At 43.7% G+C, this 20,086-nt stretch overlaps 1 protein-coding gene across 1 annotated transcript in view; it reads right to left on the bottom strand.

The window, feature by feature from the left end:
* The window catches only part of Lama3 (laminin subunit alpha 3), a 265,360-nt gene that overhangs the window by 78,177 nt on the left and 167,097 nt on the right, over positions 1 to 20,086 (bottom strand). The window contains exons 33-37 of the mRNA XM_008847651.3: positions 10,722 to 10,866; positions 9,943 to 10,083; positions 6,872 to 7,033; positions 5,398 to 5,496; positions 3,525 to 3,608 (exon numbers count right to left, since the gene is read on the bottom strand). Coding sequence (XP_008845873.1) covers positions 3,525 to 3,608; positions 5,398 to 5,496; positions 6,872 to 7,033; positions 9,943 to 10,083; positions 10,722 to 10,866 — 631 coding nt within the window. The remainder of the gene's footprint in view (positions 1 to 3,524; positions 3,609 to 5,397; positions 5,497 to 6,871; positions 7,034 to 9,942; positions 10,084 to 10,721; positions 10,867 to 20,086) is intronic.

Here is a 20,086-nt window from a genome sequence, read left to right as displayed (position 1 = left end):
TTTACATTTATTTATTTGGTGTATGTGCACACACGAGCTGCAGTGGAGGCCAGAGGACAACTTGCAAGGGTCAATTCTTTTTTCCTACCATGTGACTCCAGGGACTGAACTCAAGTCATCAGCCCTGGTGGTGTGAGCAACTTTACCCACTGAGCTGATGCTTCTTTCGGTAGCTTGAATGTCTCACCCAGTACCTTCTGACCTTCAGCTGTTGGTCTTACTGAGGGCCAATTGCATGTGAAGGATCAGTGCTTTTTCTATTCCCTGACTTCGTCATTCTGCCTGTTTGCTATGTTTGTGTGACTCACTTCCATGTATCCTGTTTAGAGCTTGTTGGAGTTTTGGTGTATATATATACATTAATGACTTTCATCGAGTTTGGGAAATAGTTACTTCTTCAAATATTTTTCTCTCTCTGGTATCTCATTGCTACACCTGAACTTCAAATTTGGTGATTCGTCCTTGGACCTGTTCATGTCTGCTTCTGAACCCATTGTTAGTCACTTGGGGCTGTCATAACAAACGCCATTACTGGGTGGTTTAAACAAGAAATATAGTTTCTCTTAGTTCTGGAAGCTACAAGTTCCACATCAAGGTGCCGGCTGCTTCAGCTTCTGGTGAGGCTGTCTTTCTGATTTGTAGACGACCCTTCTCATTATATCTTCATGTGCTGGAAAGGAAGTGTGCTCTCTGGTGTCTCTTCTTAATATTTGTTATAAAGAATTATTTTATTTTTTACTTGTGTGTGTACATGTGTGTGCATGTACTTGTGTGTGTGGTGTGTGTGGTGTGTGTGTGTGTGTGTGCATGTGGGTGCTCGCAGAGGACAGAAGAGGGCATTGGATCTCCTAGAGCTGGAGTTACAGGTTGTCAGCTGCCTGGCCTGTGTGCTGGGAACCAAACTCTGGTCCCCTGCAAGAGCAGCAAGTTCTTTTAACTGCTGGGCCATCTCTCCAGCTCCTCAACCCCAGAATTCCTATTTTTAATATAATTCCTATTTGTTTATTGATATTCCTTATTTGATGAGACACTGTTCTCATCTGTACCTTTAGCTGTTTAGACATGGTATCTTTGAGCATATGTAAAGTACTGATTTCAAATCTTGTCTGTTAAGTGTAATATCTAGTCTCCAACACACATCCCTGTGACAGAGTATTGCTTGCCGGCTTCTCCTTTGTATGGACCATACTTTTGGTTTCTTCAACTGTCCTTAAGCTTTTTGGAAGCTGGACATTTAATATAATTTGGCAACCCAGGAAGTCATACTTGCCCTACTACCAAGGATTTATTGTTATTGTTTAATGCCCTTTTCTGAGTGAATTCTGTAAAGTCTGCATCTTTGTCACATGTGGCCACCTACAGTCTCTGATTAGTGATCAGCTTAGTGATCAGATAATGATTGGGTAGATATTTTCTCAAGTTCTCAGAGCCAACAACTCTCCTAATCTTTGCAAAATGGCTTTGTGTACATAGACCTCTTCAACTCTCAGCCAGGCAGTTGATAGCTCTGCCTTAGCCTCCACTTCCTGACTGCACATAGCCTCCAGGTGAGCCAGAGGTGAGCAGTTAGGGCCTTCTCAGCTCTTTCTTCAGCTGTGCCTGAAAGTGGGCACAGCCCTGAATGTAGCCTTCTATATCCCCATGACTATGATGGAGCTTTTCAAGCCCATATGGAAGGCTGGAGAGATGGCTCAGTGGTTAAGAGTGCTTGCAGCTCTTCTAGGGAATTCAAGTTCAGTTCCCAGCACCCATGTTAGGCATATCACACCCACATATAACTCCACCTCTAGGGTATCCAATACCCTCTCCTGGCCTCCATGGGCACCTATACTCAATTACATATACACACACAACTGAAAAATAACTCTCCAATGCCTCCATGGATAGCTCATCCCCTAGCTTTTGCATTTTAAGCTGCATGATTACCTTCTACCCCAGACAGTCCTGAAATTAAATGATGACTTTGAAATAATTTCAACATTCCCAGGAGAAAAGTCCCAATCAGGTCAACTAAAGACAGCTTTGCAAGTGGGATCTTCCCCCAAACCTCCAAACCCATCATGACAATTCTCTCAAAAGGAGATTTTTCAAGGAGCTCCAATCTCTTTTGCAAGATTCCTATTGAGAAGGAGGGGGAGGATGGAATAGGACTAGGTTAACACCACGGTGCTCATCACAGTGTTTTTTTATGACAGCAATTCTTTTTTTTTTTCTCTTGACAAAACACTTTCTATATAATTCCAAGCCTTTGACTAGCTTCTAGGGTCCTGATAAAGTTAACTATGGTCATTCTGCCTGTTTTCTTATTGATTTTATACAAGAATTTTTAGGAGTCCTTTCTCCACCATTTTTTTTGTAGTAAGTACTAATGATTTCATTTTTTATAGCAAAAATGTTCTATTGAACAGATGTAGTGTCTGTTCAGAAATGTTAAATATTTCTGTGAGTTCAATGGACTAAAACATTTTACTTTGAATTATTGCTTATACTTAATTATATAAATAGAACACCAATTTAAAGGAATGTTAGCAATCAAATAGGTGTAATAAGATATTTTATGAACTGATGAGGATTTCTTTCTTTAGCTACATTACTTTTTCTGGTGTAAGATATTTCCATCTATGTTGGACATTTCTTGGGCACTGACTAAGTCCTATGTATTAAGGGAGATTCTGGAACTGGAGAGATGGTTCAGTGGTTGAGAGGCACTGGCTGCTCTTACAGAGGACCCGTATTCGAGTCCCAACACCCACATGGCAACTAACAACACATAATTCCAGTTCCAGGGGATCCGACCCCCTCTTCTGACTTCCACAGGCACATAAATAGGTGTACTTACATACATGCAGGCAATACACTCATACACATAAAATAAAAATCAAAAGGGAGACTTAAGGATGAAAGGAAGTGACATCATGGCATTTATAAGCTCATGGAGGCCGTAAGACAAGGATAGGGGTTGAGGAGATGGCTCAGTCCGTGCTTGCCTTGCAGGCACAAGGACCTCAGTGCAGTGCCCAGAATCCTCCTAACAGTGGGCGTGGCGGTGCCATTTTATAATCCCAGTGCTAGGAAGGTGGAGACAGGAGGAGCCTAGGGCTCTCTCACCAGCCTACTTAGGAGGCTCCAAGTGAGAAAGCCTATCTTAAAAACAAAACTGAGTTGAACAGCACCTGAGGAATGATATTTGAGTTTGTCCTCTGGACTGTACACACGTGCACACACATGACAAGGGTAATTATTTGTGAAATGAGAAGGTACTACCAAAGCACCATAAAGATGATGCAAACAAAGCCACTGCATGCCAAACACTATATATTCTATTATATTTTATAGCATTTGGGTGTTTTTAACCATGTGTGTATAACATATATACTTTATATGCAATACATATATATATACTTATTTCTACATAAATGTAACTTATATTTTAAAAATACTCTTAAAATAAGTGAGAATTGCGACTGGGAGAACTAAACCCCAGAACAAACAGGATGATTAAGATCCTCTAATGAGTCTTTTACCTCAACCACTTGCACCCTCCCATGATGCAGCCGATCTGGCTGTGGATTACTGGGCTCCTTATAGATGATGGACATGCGCTGACCCTGTTTAAAGAAAACATCATGAATGCATTAGTGCCTTGGTTGGCATGCTTTGAGATCTATCTCCATATCAGAACAGATGCTAAACAGCATGGAATTGACCAGTGAAAGAATTTCCGACTGGGAAACAGATGAACAATAGCCAATACAACCCATTTTCACAAATGGGAAATCAAGGGAATTGCTCTGACTGAAAATGGTTTTAAAAGGTGCATAAAAATAATTTTTAAATCATGCTTTGCAGTAAATGTGGGAAGTACTGTTTTCGTGACTGATCACAGGACCAGATTGGTGGATGGACCGCTGGGGAGGGTGGGGGTGGAGGAAGGCATAGCAGAGCCCAGCCTCGCAGCTTGTATGGTCAGCACACTGAAGCGGAAGAAGAGCGAGTAGATGGAGAAATGGGCTGGAGACTCTGGCCCTGCCCCGGGGGATCTGGCCTACTCACTCTCAACCTCCCCACCCACCCCATTCAGTGACTCTTGGGGAGCTTCACACAGGGCAGAACCGGCTAGTCCACGTCCACTAGCAACTCCATCCCAAGTCACATTATGTCCCAGCCCAGCTTTTCTGTGGCAGTTCCAAACCCAAAGGCTGGGGTTTCAGAAAGCAGAGCATTATCTAGGATCACAAATCACTTCAGACCTTAATCTAAGGAACATGCCCCTGAAGGCTCTTAATTACAGTGGCTTAGAACAAAGCAGCAAAGAAAATGCTTCAGGAGCCTAAATTATTTTCCATGTCTGAAGGTGAAATTAAGGGGAGATTTTGGTCATTACCTCCCAGGACATTCCAGGAGTGTGCATAATAAACTTTGCAGTAAAAAGCACAGGAGTCACTGCAAGAGGCGCTGCAGCATATAGAGCGGAAGCTCAACCCTACTGAGGCAGTGCTGTCCTGCAGAGCTGCCTTTCGGTAAGGCTATATGAATAAACAATCTCTGCTGTTTAATTTTCATTATGTTCTGCAAAGATTCCTTTCCGTTTTAATAATAATCCAGTACATTTGTATGCCAATAAAAGCAAAACACAGCATAGCAATGCTCGAACACACAGATCTACCAAGCACGTGGGGCCCCATGAGGAGGCATGAGATTTAAGGGTCCTTGTTTATTATGAATGGTGCAGAAAAACCTTCCAGGAGGCTGGAATTGGAAGCTTGCATCATAGCACATAGGGCAGAAATGTGGGCAGGCAGAAGAGTGCTTGTGAGTTCCCTCTGGGTTCCAGCCACAGTAGATCCTCCCAAATAAAGCAGAAATAGAATCCACTTCCAGTGAGGCCACCCTAACCCACATTCCAGGAATTTTGTCCTATATTGTAGGCTTATCAAAACAGGATGTGGCATCACCCCGTCTCGAGGAATTTTCATGGCCTGTAGCTTTGGGTACATAGCTTGTGTGTGTTACTTCTCAAGAACTCAAAACTGGGGCTCGGGAGATAGCTCAGTTGGTAAAGCACTTGCCATGCAAGCATGAAGGCCTGTATTCAACCCCTAGCACCCAAGTAAAAACTGGGTACAGATCCCTGGAGCTTCCTGGCCAGCAAGCACAGCCTAATCATTGAGTTCCAGGCCAAGTGAGAAACCCGTCTCAAAAACAAGGTGAATAGTGCCTGAAGAACAGCAACTGAGGTTGATATCTGGCCTCCACACATGCACACACACAAAGCAAAGTGGCCTCTTGCCAGTATCTGTGTCAGTGTCTTCAAAATAGCAGACACAACTTAATCCAACACTGTGCTTAGCCCCAGTTGAAAGCACTACTTCCTGCTGCTTGGGTCATAATACCTACAGTGAGTTGCACATCCGGTTGCTTTTCCAGAAGAACCATATCTCTAGGTAAACCAAAGGACTTGACTTGGTAGGTGACATAGCCACCATACGAGGAAACCTAAAATTGAACGGACAGCATCAGTAGCACAAGCATTGAAAAAGATTAGACTGACATTAACTACGATGCTTGTAGGCAAAGGTGACCTCTTCCGAGTGGGACTAGAAATGGTCTTCAATCTCCTACTTTACATCATTTTTTACATTATTGAAAATGCTTAGCACAAAGATGCTGTTGATCACCAAGAATATACTTTTATTAAAAAGCAAAAATAATACCCATACTGGCAGAAATAAGATATTTTTTTTCCTCAATGACTACTAAATCAGAATATTTGCTTAATCCATAAAAATTCTAGGAAATCTAGACCACTGGTTTCTTACGCAACTGGGAGACTTGGGTAATCTCAGTTGCAAAATGGACCTCTTCAAAATAGATTTTCCAAAATAAAATTCCCTTGAAATCAGAGAGCGACTATTTTCTATGTTATTCTGAATTCTGCTGGAGAGAGACGCCATGATCAACTGCTCCCTCAGAGATGCAGACTGGGCAAGTGTGACCGTGGTGGCCCTGTGGCAGTGAAAGTCACATTTTCTTGTCAACTACTTTACCTCTGCTTCTGGTCTCTCCCACCCTTAAAGTCAGCCAAGGAGGAAAGATGAGAGCAACATCACCTCAGCTGAGAACAAAATGCTGTTCTGGGGAAACACCAACTGGGAACAGTTGGAGAATAAGCCCTGATCTCAAACCACAGAAGCTTCTAGAACCTGCAACCTGATGAAGCCTCCTAGAGCTGTGTTCTCAAGTCTAGAAGTATTTCCAGGGAATGCCTCGAATCGTCTTATTGACTAAGAATTGCCTTTTTTGATAGGCTAAGGTGGTTTTCAAAAACATATCCACAGATTCTGATCTTCCTCTTCCTAGAAGTGAAGCTCCATTGCCCTCCCCTTGAGCGTAGGCTGGACTTCGTGACATTTCTAGCAAGTTCATGAGCAAAACAAAGCAGAAGGAAGGCTGTATCATTTCCAAAGTGAAGTTATTAGCGATTATGAGTCACCTTTCAGCTTTTGCTTCCCTGACATGGAGTCTTTCTACTTTAAAACAAAGAAATCTCAGCACTGGCATTCAGAAGCACCTGTCCCTTTTGCAACAGATATTATTTAAATAATTATATATTTTTCCAGAGGAAAATTCTTTGGCAGGAATTACAAAATGTTCTTTGCTGAGGGCTCATGCACGTGAGACACAGGCACACAAGCTGCTTATGCAGCCTCTCATGGTAGAGGCAGAACATCCACATTGTTGCTTAGCTTCATTTTTGAACATTAATAACCTGAAATTCCAGGTGCTTTCCTCCAGACCCCTGGTAAGTGATGCTTATGCAGTGATAGCTGAGGCCCACAGAGGGTTCAGACAGACAACAGACCATCGTTACCTTGTCCCCCAGGTAGGATGGAGGTGCCACCCAGGATGCACTATGGACTGATGACGGCAGCTCCTGGAGGTCTGCAACCATGCTGTTGCTGCCTGGGTTGAAGGAGACCGGGACAGCAACTCCATCTGCTGTCTCCAGACGCCAGCCCATCATATCGACAAACTGCAACATAAAAGCAAGTTAGGGTAATGCATCCTGTGGCCTTTTGGGTGATGGCTACATTATGTGTCATTGAAAGACCCAGACAATGACCACCTAGCATCAGAGGTTTCTTTTATGTATCATTTTTATGCTGTAACATCAAACTCATTGTACTGGTTAGTTTTTGTCAACTTGACACAAGCAAGAGTCACCTTGGAAGAGATTCTCAATTGCCTCTATCAGGTTGGCCTGTGGGCATGTCTATAGGGGCATTTTCTTGATTGTTAATTAATGTGGGAGGGCCCAGCCCATTGTGGGCTATCATCCCTAAGCAGGTGATTTAGGGCTACATAATAAAGGTAGCTAATCGAGAGCCTGGGAGCTAGCCAATAAGCGTTTCTCCATTAGTTTCTATTTCAAGCTCCTGTCTGGAGTACCTGCCTTGGCTTCCCTTGATGACAGCCTGTAACTCAGAAGCTAAAACAAACCCTTTCCTCCCCGTGTTGCTTTTGGTCATGGAGTTTATCACAGCAGTGGAAAGCAAACTAAAACACTCATGCAAAGTATAGAGTCCACCACTGAGCCACACCCCCGACCCTATTCATCTTGCTTCCAGCCTGCCTTCCATGGGAGTCCCATGACAGGACCCTCACATCCCTCTGTTCCCCTTTGAGCCATTGTGGTCAGCAGTCCTCAAAGGGCAGTGACCATATGGATGTGGGCTTTATCTTTGTATTTTAGCACGCATCTTGGCTCTTGACATTTAGCAGTTGTTTAATGAATGTTCAAATAATCATCAGGTAAGTGTATGAATAATAACTAGGCTGTGGGCATATTGAAAAGGTAAAATCAATATAAAGAAGGATGGAAGAGGGACTCGGGGTCCTGCCTATCACTGATGAACTATTTCCTATAGATAGGTTCAGGAAAAAAAGGAGTCATTGCCTTTAGTTGTGTGCCCACTGGTGACCCCACCAGGCTTCAAAGAGTATTTACAATCCAGTGGTCACATAAATAGCTCTGATCAAAGAAAGGGGTCATAAAAAAAATATCAAAAGTCATGAATCTAGGAATGGAACAAGTAGGGAGGAGGAGGGGTTGAGAGGGGTGGGAAGGAGAGGGTAGAGGGAAAGAGTAAAAAAAGTGCATTATATGCATGTAGGAAATTGTCAAAGAACTCAATTTAAAAAGGGGGCTGGTAATTTTTAAAAAACAAATAAAAGAAAGTGTGTTATAGAACACAGTGGCCTACTGTCATTATGTTTCTCTAAGTGGAACATCAAGATCAAGTATTTCCCTGGTTGCAAAGGAAGCCAGGTCCATTTTAGCAGAAGGAAAAACAAATAACTGACCAGGAGTCACTTAGGAATAATGCTTTCTAGTTCCAAGACGGGTAAGGAGAGGTGAGTTCACAGCAGGTCTACAAACTTTTTTTTTCAATTATCAATCTGCCCTCCATTTAGGAAGTAGGCAGTAAAATATGTAAAATGATCTTCCTTGAAAAACTTGGATCTAAGATATTCTGTGAGATATAGATGTTCTATGTATGACACTACTGGTTCCTGGACTGATGAAGATGACTAAAGTCTTAGTTTCACGAAAGCAAATTTAAAAGTAGACAAACGAGGCTTGGGAGATGGCGAAACGCTTGCCCTGAAAGCTTTAATCCACCAAGAACCCATGCAAAAAAGCTGGATGTAATGGTGACAGCATGCACAAGACCCAGGCAAACTCAATCAGACAAAAACCCAGCATAGAACTGGGGGAATTGGGCAGGAGGTCACAACTTTTGCAAGGAACTATTGGCAACTGACCACTGCTAGGTGAGGGAGAGTTGATCTTCTTTAAGGGAGTGACTCTAGCTAGACTGATTAAACTTGCACCGAGACATCTGGGTACACAAACTTGACTTGATAGACCTTAACAGAATGCATGAAATCCAGTGGGGGATATGGGAGGTTCAGATAGGGGTGGGGTCTATATATGGTTAAAATGTATTATATGAAATGCAGAAAAATTCAATAAAAATATACATTGAGGAAAAAAAAGCTGGATGTTGGTGGCATGCACTTGTAGTCTCAGTGCTAGAGAAGGAGAGCTAAAGACAGGAGGAGCTCAGCCAGTGTAGCCAAACTGTCAAGCTCTAGGTTCAGCAAGAGACTTTGTCTCACAAAATAATGTGGAAAATAATATATGAGGACACTTGACATTGACCTCTAGCCTCCACATGCATGTGCACACATGTGCATGCACTCTCTCATGAGCATATACACACAGACACACATACCACAAAGGAGCCAAAGAAAAGATTTAGTAAAACATTTGAAAAGGAAACTAGAACAATTTTTCCCACCGTGATTAACTGCCCTACAACTACAGGCCCTAAAACAATGGAGCCAACCAATTATGGGCTAAAACCTTTAAAACAATGGGTCAAAGAAACTTCTTTCCTCTTGTACTTGACTGTCTCGGGTATTCTCTTACAGTAATGGAAAGCTGATAAACACAACAACAAATTCCATCCATTTAATGAATTATTTGCTAGATATCAATTGTGTCCTAGATCCTGGGATATATTATGGAATTTACATTCTCCTGACAGAGAAGGAAGCAAAATCTTTAAAGTTGAAGGCACAAGATGCCAGAAAGTGCTAAATGCTATGGAGAAAACAAGAAGAGTGCAGAGAGTGACCAGGATGAGCTATTTTACGGGGGGGGGGGGGAGTCTGAGCTTGTGACATTTGATCAGAGATCTAAATAGTAAGGAAAACTAGGGGCTCTATGGAGAGAGTGCTGCAGCCCGAGGAGCAGTGAGGGCCACTGTGGTTAGTTCAACCATTAATGTTCAAAACATTTCATGCTTTATGCCACCCCCTTTGTTCCTCAGTTAAAAATGCTCACCGAGAAGCCAAAGACTAATTTTTACACACCTTAGCTCTTCGCTTGTGTGTACTGTGACAGCGTGTATTCACTCCAAAACAGAAGCATCTGGTACAACCCTTCGGATTGGCAGAGTCCAAGTAGAATGATCCTTCTTGACACATGTCACATTCTGGGCCTTCCACGTTTTCCTGTTGAAGTAAAACATGAGGAACAAGACCTCATTTCTTCAAAAGATCCCCCGCTATTGCAATTCGTTGCTTGCACAAGTTCAATACCCACACGAGATGGGTGCTCACAAAACATGCAAAGCTATTAAGATTTGCATCACTTTGTTTAAACTTCTATAATACACACACACAAGTGGAAGAGAAGTTTTCTTGAGTTCTGTAAAACAGTCTTTGGTGTCCTGAACGTAGAAAGACAGCACTACAAGGATTCACTGCATGAGGAAACCAATTTTCCCAACTTACCACCACCTAGAAACACCTGCGGGGACTCAGAGCCCACCTATAAGATGGCAGCACCTGTCAAATCAGGCTGTATCTGTGGTCCAAGAACAAGTTTTAAGAAAGCTATGGACCTCTTGACATTGTAGATAAAAGTTCATGTTGATTTTTCTGGAAAAGAGCTCTCCTTGCCAACAGATTCTCAAGGGGGTCTGTGGCCTTTCCAAAGGATGAGAGAAGTCTTTTCCTCAACTACTCCTATGAAGGGAGATAATGGCCATGAAATGCCACATACACTGTAGAAACCTATCATAGGTCAGGCCCCTTGAAGAACTCCCTGACTGGCAGCAAAGTCCCAAGTATCACATGACCTGCCTTACCTTGCACAGGCAAGTCCCGGTCCCTGGGTCACACACTTCAGGTTCAGTACCAGCTCTGTTGCAATTGCAGGGAACACACTCAGGGAACAGGTAGAATCCAGGAGCACACTTGTCACACTGTCGCCCTGTGATTCTGGGCTTGCATCTGTATACCCAAAGTATAGACAACAAAAGTCCTTGTTATCTCTCTGTGCCTAATTTGATGTCTCCTCCTGCATTGTAGCAGAGCACTTGCTACGTGAAGCCAATCACATAGACACAATAGCTGCTCATGGGACATTTCTATCTGAGACAGGAGAAAAGTAGACAAATGCACCATGGGCCACCCTGAATGGCCCATGACCCCTAGATCAGGATCTGTGCTATGGGTTGGAGGTTCAAGGACAGACAATTCCCCCACCTCAGAAAGTCTATGGGTGGAAATGAGAACAGCACACATGGATCTAACCAGGGTTCAGAGCAGCAGCAGCCCATCTAGCTCAGGAGAGTCACTGGTGTCCCTGGGGTAGGTGGCACCTGGGCTGAGCCTTAAAGGGCGATGTTGTAGGGCTGGTCAGACAGAAGGACTGCAGCAAGAATACCACCCAGTGTAAGCCTGAGCAGGGAATACAGAACCTCAGGTCTGCCAAAGTAGGTGGGTGCTTGATTGTACCAAGGAAGGACTGGCCCCTGTCCATGTATCATAGCACAGAGGTTGAAAACTGTACACCAAAGGCAAACTGGCTTGGGTTCTCCTCCAGCTCTGACTCATGAAAAGTACTGTCCTTGCACGTTGATGAACAATTGCTATGGCAAAACATTACATGCAAATTCTAGTACCACGTCTGGTGGATGGCCAGCTCTAACCACGTATCACATTATGAAGAGGTGCCAAGGAAGAGAGGGTGTGGCTGGATTGTGTGAAGGGTGGAGTTGAGGAGAAGGCTTCCAGCAGAATGCTATCAGGTCAGGAGCAAGACAAGAAGCTAGATGAGAGCCGGAGGATTTGGGTGGAGAGGAGGGATGTCTCCAAAAGAAGTTTTAGGTGAAGTTGCTGGGACATGGAATGTCCTCTTTGGGACTGGGGAAGTAGGAAGAGAAGATGGGGAAGGTTCCACTGGGTGGGAAACCCAGTGATGGAGTGGATCCCAGAGCCCCATTTAGGTCAAGAATAAAGGAATCCATCAGTAGCTTGGGGCAGGAAGTGGGAGAGGGAGGAAGATGACAAGAACAGGCATTTGGAGCAAGTCCAGGGGAAAGGAACCTGCAGGTGTCAGGACTCAGTGTAAACCCTCATGGACAGCTCTGGTTTGCCCATCGGGAGCAAATGCAATTGAAGCACAGGGTGGACAAGAAAAGTCATATCAGAGGGACAAGAGCCGAGGGGACCATCACTTGGGGAGAAGGAAAGGAAGTAGAACTGTGCCTGCCACATCTCAGTCCCTGGGCTCCGTACCTTAGTAAGGTCAGCTGCTTTTTACAAACACTGCCTTATAAATCCACATAAAGGATTTTTGTTATTAAGGATGCTCCATTGTGGAAGAGGGGGCAGAAAGATTGTAAGAGCCAGGGTTGGTGCATGAACATAAGGAATCAGAGTCTTCCAGGTCTCTGGGACCTTGCTCATATGAATTTGCAGCAATGGGAGACAGCATGCATAAGACCCATACAGAGACTCAACCAGACAAAAACCCAGCACAGAACTGGGGAAATGGACAGGAGGCCCCAACCTTAGCCAAGGAACTATTGGCAACTTATAACTCCTAGGTGAGGGATAGTTGATCTTCTTTAAGGGTGTGACTCTAGATAGGTTGACTAGACTCTAGTGGATGAACTTGTACCAAAGGACACCTGGGTACATAAGCTTGACTTGACAGACCTTAACATATATGACAGAATGCATGAAATCCAGTGGTGGGGGGATGCTATGGGAGGGTGCAAATAAGGGAGGGGGTCTAAATATGATTAATATTTATTACATGAAATGCACAAAAATTCAATAAAATATACATTAAACTTTTTTTAAAAAAGGATGCAAACTTGGAGCCAAGCAACATAAGTTTGAATTCCATTCTGTGGCTTACATAATTTAGGTCTTTAAACACATTAATCTCTTCTTTAAAGAATTTTTATTATTTTAAATTATATTTGTGTAGATATGTGCATTTAAGTGCAGGTGCCTGTGGAGCCCAGAGAGGGTGTTGGATCCCCTGGAGCAGGAGTTACAGGTGGTTATGAGCCATTTGACTTGGGTGCTGGGAACCAAACTCAGGTCCTCTGCAAGAACAGGAAACATTCCTTGTTGAGTCATTGCTCCAGTCCCCAAATCAATATTTTCACAACCAGTTTTCCTTATCTGTAAAAATAGAGATAGTAATACCTACTTCATGGGCTTGCTCTGTTGAATAAGAAAATGTGTGTAAAAAACTGCAGGACAATGCCTCGTATACACAAATGTTTCTGTGATTGTTCTTGTTGACACTGGCTGACAGGAGCAGACGGGTGCCCTGTATGTACCCAGCACATGTAAAAAGATGAAATCAGCATCCCAGCAAGGCCTGCTGGCAAGGCAGATGCTGGGTCAGTTCTTCAAGCTCGTGCTTCTCACACTCTCACCACCTGATACTGAAGAAACTCGCTCATGAGTTGGAAATTATCCTCAAAACCACACCTAGGTCAATCAAGGTATCAAGTATGAGGCAAACTGAGACTCATGCAGGCAAAACGCATAACTCTCTGCTTAAAGTAATCACTCTAATGCAGTGCATCAGAAACTTCGAAAGGGCACCAGTGACACTTCTGGGAAACAGGACACGCTGCAGATGATCTTCTCAGAGAAATGTATGTATGAACAAACATATGCACATGCATACACATGCACATACACAGAATTTACTTTCACGATTAGAGAGCTTAGAGAGCTTCTGAGCCCCAGGTTAATAATACTTACTCCTTTCTTAGGAACCTTGAACTAAATGCAATCAGATGATAATCTGTTTCTGAAAAGGTCTCAAGAATGGAACAGAAGAACCCTGGTGATCAAGCCATAGAAAGGATAGAACACTCAATGTAGCAGTTACCTTTGCATACCTGTGGCCAAAATACTGGACAGAAACAAGCTAAGGCAGGAAAGATATATTTTGGCCTATGGTTTCAGAGGGGTTCAATCAATTGTGGAGAAAGCATTGCAGAGCAGTTCAGCGCACAGAGGTGGGAACACATGGTAGAAGCTGGTCTCATCATGGCTGACAGGAAGCAGAGAGCAAGACAGCAACCAGGGCTGGTGCAACCCTCAAAGGCTCTCCCCTGTGCCCCACCTCCTAAAGATTCCACCTGCTGGAGAACAAGTGCTCAAAACATAAACCTGTGGGGGAGCATTTCAGATTCAAACCCAACATCCAAATAAAGAAGATCAGATCGAAGATCCCTAGCACAGCAGTAGGACTTCAGTGGTGACCTGACTTAGGCTTAGCCTTCCTTTCTTGACCTGGCAACGAAGGAAAAGACACTATTGACGTGACAGAGTTGCCAGGAAGTAACAGTTGGGCACCTTGTCCCAAGACCCAGGATGTTTCTTAGCAAACACACAGGGCTTCTGGCCCAAGGGTGCATTAACTGAAGGCTGGTGCCAAACAACGTGTGAAAGCCTTTGGTCTCATAGGACATATGACTGAGTATTCCTGAGTAAGCAAGCAAGGAGCTCATGGCCAAGCATTATATAACAGCAACCGCACCTGGGTGGGTGTTTACAGCATCTAAAAGAACCCAGACCCAGATGTGGTGGGATGGACTCAATCCTTCTGATATTTGTCTTAGTTACTTTCCATGCACCTGTGATAAAATGCCTCAGCGAAAGCAACATAAGGGAGTTCGGACTGATTCTTCCTTACAGTTTGAGGGGGATCATTCCATCACAGTGGGGAAGGCACAGCTGCAGGCAGAGAAGTCAGAGCAGCAAGAGCATATCTGCTGGTCACACTGTAACCATACTCAGGAAGCAAGAGTTAAGAGAAGGCAGGGCTGGTCTCTAAAGCCTCAGCATCTACCTCCAATGACCCATTTTTTCTAGTGAGGCTTAGTCTCCTACAGATTCCACAACTTTCCCAGACAGCTAAAGACAAAGAGTTCAAACAGAAGAGCCTACAGGGGACATTTCACATTCAAATTACAATATTAGATGCCACCTGTCTATTCATGTTACAGTCACATCAAGGTCCTGTCAATGCCAGGACTTGACAGGTGAGGACATGCTGGTGGTAGCCCGGTTGTTGTAGCCTCACTTTTTTGGAAAAGAAAGGCACAGGAACATGCCACTGCAAAGGCAGCTGGAAGAAGCTTGCATGGGCAAGGTGGAAGGGAGACAAGGAGAGCATTACCTCTCTGTTGACTTCAGAAGCCTTGGGAGCTGAGGTCATGGAAAGGAGATTGGGCTGAGAGGGCATGAGTGTGTCAGTCACACTGGACCCAGCTCTGATCTCAGCATGCACAAGACCACAAGAATGGAGATAACAGCACAAAATAAGAAGCAATGGCCTTGGAACTGGCCCCTGCTCAGCACAGCTGAGGGTTAATGAGAACCTGAGTTCTCTGTAATGAGTATATCTACATTGCACAGTGTAACACAGCGTTTAGATCACTGAGCTTTTGGGTCCTATGCAAAACCAAAGGAGTCTGGGGTGGTGCCATGACAAGAGGGAAAGGAAAAAGAAACCTCCTCTCTGAAGTCTGGCTGAGCATCTTTTCAACTGACCTAGAGTCAGCCTGACCTTACACATTTCTCCAGGGAGACTCTCTGCTACCCTGGCTGCTGCCTACACAGCAAAGGAAAGAAGCTTCCATTCACTGCTGCCACCTGGAGATGCAGCAGGGCATCTGGGGATCCAGGTCCATGAAGTCATCTCCCAGGGAGTCGGCTTGCAGCCAAATGTTATGTAATAGCATCTGTGTGTGCACGTGTGGTGCCTGCAGCAGTGCCTAGGAAACCCAGGCCAGATATGTTAGGGAGAACTCCATCTTTTTGCTATTAAATACTGTGGTTCCCTTTATATGACACTCATATCAAACTCCAGTTTTAATCTAGAGCCCAAAGTCTACTTTATAATTCATTTCTTTATTCAAGAATTATTGGTGACTTCTACATACACATCCCTGAATCAAGAGGCATGAGAGGAAGGGGACAGGGTTGAATAATTCAGTCTTGAGCTCAGCGTATTTTCACTGAAGATTTAGAGATGTAGAAAGACAGGTAATCTTGTAAGAAATTAGATGACTAAGGATGGAGCTTATTTTTAATTAAAAAAATGATGGGACCATCTCTGTGACTTGTATAAGGTTTCATTCTTTCTTTGAATTTGTAGTTTTAATACAAAATCCTTGTCTGACATACACACTTTGAAAGTAGAAGAGGAAGAGAGACTGCTGTGGAAGGTTGGCCTTCATGCTCTGAGACAAAGGGAAACTGAGGAAGGATCCGGTGTGGCAGAAACGATGCTCCATGGAGCCTCATGTCAGAAGCATCCCACATGCAACATGACACTCACCATCCTGGGCTGTCATTATTGATTAATATAGGTTTCCTCATTAGAACATAAAATTGCAAGAAACACGGTACCCAAATTAGAGCATTAAAGTTTGAGCAATGAAACAAAAATACATGAAACACACAGAAGACAATCGGTACGGCCGTTATGAAGACCAGTATGAGGGTCATCAAAACCTGAGAACAGAACTATCATGTTGATCAAGCAACCTTACTGTTAGGTTTGTGTCCAAAGGAAATGAAACTGATATGTGGGGAGAGACTGCTGCACCCCCATGTGCTCTGCAGCACTGCTGACAATTGGCCAGAAAAAAAGGTCAAGCTCTGTGTGCATCAGTGGTCGAATGGGTAAAGAGAATGTGGCATACGTACAAGGGAATACTATCCAGCTATCAAACGGCTGAAATCTTGTCATTTGTACAACATGGGTGGACAGAAGGGCATTGCAAAGTAAGTCATGCACAGAAAGAAGTCGAATACAGCATGATCTCAAGGGCCCCGGCGCCCCAGAATTGCCCCCTGGGACTCCACGCCTCTCCGTGGTCTGATGACTGGATCGCCTGCTCGACCTCCTGACCACACCCACACCAGGTCATTGGACCATCAAGAGTGGCCCTTGGAATGCCCCTGTGAACTTGATCGGAATGGTGATTGGGAAATTGTGGAACCAGGAAAAGACAACACTTTGTGGACAACAGGTACCAAGGGACAACTTCAGATGACAAAGAGGTCAATTGGCAGCCAGATAAATGCCTTACTGCCGTGGACCTACACCCCAACTGCCCTTTTCCACGGTTCTTGCCAGAATCCTGGGAACATTGCTGTTTTGTTATGCTGTGCTCTGATCTTTACCCTTGTTGGAAACCTCCACTTAAATCATGTTGTTCCAAATGATGCATTTACATTTAACTCACAATCTTGGAATCAGGGGCTGGACACCCCGCACTCTCGCGATACATAATGTGGAATCAAAATGTAAACAACATGACCGAATTAATATCAAGGTATGCTATTACCACTACCTGCTGGGACCCGGAGCAAGGACTCAGTGTAACATTTTACTCCCAAGCCTGCAGCGCTGACTGGACTTGAGTACCACCAACCAGATTCCAGTATGCCACACTAGCACCCAACCACCAGAGTATAACTGCCTAAGGACAGCCTCATAGGACTTTGGTGCCCTGGAATTGCCCACAACCCCATGCAGCTCCATGGTCTGACAACTAGACTTCCTGCTGGACCTCCTGACTGGCCCCATGTCAAATCATCGAACCATCATGAGCAGCCACTGGAATGCCATGCCCAATACATCTGTGAACTTGAACTGGCTGATGGTTGGGTAAGTCCCTGCTTGTTGTATAATCAATAAACAAGTGTCAGGATCACAAATAAAACCCAAAAAACTTCTCATAGAAATTGAAAGGAGAATAGTGATTGCAAGAGGCTGCAGAGGGTGGAGGGAGGGAAGGGCTGAGGAAAGGTAATCAACAGGGACCATCCTTTGTCAGAGTTGGAAAGAATCAATTATGGTGTATGACTCAAAACAGCTAAAAGAGGAAATTCTGAATATGCTTCCCATGCTAAGACGATGTCTATGCTAAATTACTTTGATTTGATTATTATATAATATAGATGAGACATGAAATATATTTTGTGCCCCCAAATATATAGTTATTAGATATCAATAAGATATCAAAAATATACTGAAAGATAAAAGAATCATAAACATATATAATTTATCAAAGCTGGCTCAAGCTTTAGAGACTAACAGTATTATACACCAGTGACAAAATTCAGGAAGAAACAGATTTTTTAAATCCTAGCATAATTGTGAGTGATTAGCATAGTCCTAATTAGGAAAAGCATATTCCTTTTAAGGCGCCAAGGAGAAATGTGTGAGGTCAGACTGACTCTAGGTCATTTTAAAAGATGTTCAGTCAGACTTCAGAAAGGAAATTTCCTTTTTTTTCTGTTGTTGTGGCACCAACCAAAATTCCTTTGGTTACTTAATTGTTTATTTGTTTGAATGAATGAATGAATGAATGAATGAATGAATGAATGAGCCAGGAGAACAGCCAATTAGGAAAGCATCAGTATTGTTCCAACATAAAGTGGTATGAGGACTTAGTGAGGGCAGTGGCCAGCCACAGAGACACACATGAAGGGGGATAATTTGTCCCTTGACAGAAATTAGTATTTGACTAGCCATAGGGAAAATGAGTTATTCTAAGAAGAAACTCAGATTTCAGACTTTAAGGACTAAGAAAGGGTTGTCATCATTAAGATTTTTTTTTTTTAAGTCTAAGAGATGAAATGGCTTCCAAAGCAAGGGAACAACACAGGATCATGTCAGAGAATTTGACAGAGATTATCTAAGAGGATGCTTTCTTAAGAGGATCATTACAAACATTCTTTCAGTGGGGGCTACTCATTCATGATTACTGGATTTCCAGTCCCAACACCTGTGTCAGACCACTCACAAACATCTGTAATTCCATCTCCAAGGAATCCAATGCCCTCTTCTGGTCTCTGCAGGCCCCTTCATCACATGTGTGTGTACACTCACAAATGCATGCACACACAAACACCACACACATGAAAATAAAGTAAATATTATTTTACTTTAAAAACCTCCTCTCGTTACATATGTTGGAAAGACGGGGCCCCAAGAGTTCAGGGGACTTGTCCAAGGACAAGCCATAAGAGAAACCAGGTGATCTGCTCTGCAGTGAAGGTGGGATGAGAGCCACTGAGGGTCTGGAGTGCGATATGGATCTGGGAACCTCTCAGGGGTTGGGGTGGCTGAAGAGAGGAGAATGGGCAGATCTCAGGGGGACAGAGCACATAAAGAGGGAGGCAGGCAGCTTTGACCTTGACCAGTACTAAAAGAACTTCTACTCATTGGGCGCATAGTGTTTCAGGCACTGTTTTAAGAGTATTGGCATAAGTCAGTTAATGCTCTAGAGATTATGAGGTAAATGCTTCTAGTATCCCTATTTTACAGAAGAACTAAGACAGAGAGGAGGGCAGGAGTTTGCTTGAGGTCACCCAAACAGTGATTGGCAGCGATAAGACACAGTCTGCTGCAAACTCGGGTCACACAGCCTCTTAATTCGGGAGGTAAGGAGCAGGAAACACAGTTGGTGTGAAACAGCCTGAGAAAGGTCATTCCAGAGATGAGAGAAAGATGTCACAGTAGATTAAGGACAACAGAAGGAATGTGTGAGAACTTGTCCCCCAGCCTCTCTGGTCACCAGCGGGTCCTAGTGCTGGACACTGCCTGAGCCTTTTCTGGTATCTATTTCTCCATCTTACATAGTCGTCTGTGAGGACTGGCTGAGATGGAGGACATTCCAACAGGCTTCTCTGAAAAGGCATGTGGGTCATCTGGCTTCACTGGACATTCAAGGAGTGAGGGAGAGTGACATCTCTTTCAGTGCAGCTTAAAATTGCTTGAGAGTACTTTGCCATCATGGTAGATATTTTAAGATTTATCTTATTTTTATGTCTCTCTCTGTGTGTGTGTGTGTGTGTGTGTGTGTGTGTGTGTGTGTGTGTGTACTTATGAGAGGTGGAAGTCAGAGGACAACTTTCAGGAATTGATTCTGTACTTCCATCATGTGGGAACCAGGGATTGAACTCAGTTTACTATGTTTGGTGGCAAAAACCTTTAAAAACTAGCTATCTTGAGGGCCACCCATATTTTTCTTCCAAACCTCACAATAAAAGCAAGTTTCCCACAGACAACCACAGCAAGTGCCACATTTTTACAATGGTGCAAGTTCTGCCCCCAGTGATTCCTTCAACTGAGTTCTTTTATGTTTGTGAAGGGATATGAAACACGTAT

This window comes from Nannospalax galili, unplaced genomic scaffold, assembly GCF_000622305.1.
Source record: "Nannospalax galili isolate Female #2095 unplaced genomic scaffold, S.galili_v1.0 scaffold162, whole genome shotgun sequence".
Lineage (NCBI taxonomy): Eukaryota > Metazoa > Chordata > Mammalia > Rodentia > Spalacidae > Nannospalax > Nannospalax galili.
The sequence above is the reverse complement of the archived record's forward strand: the minus strand, read 5'-3'. Positions and strand labels throughout refer to the sequence as shown.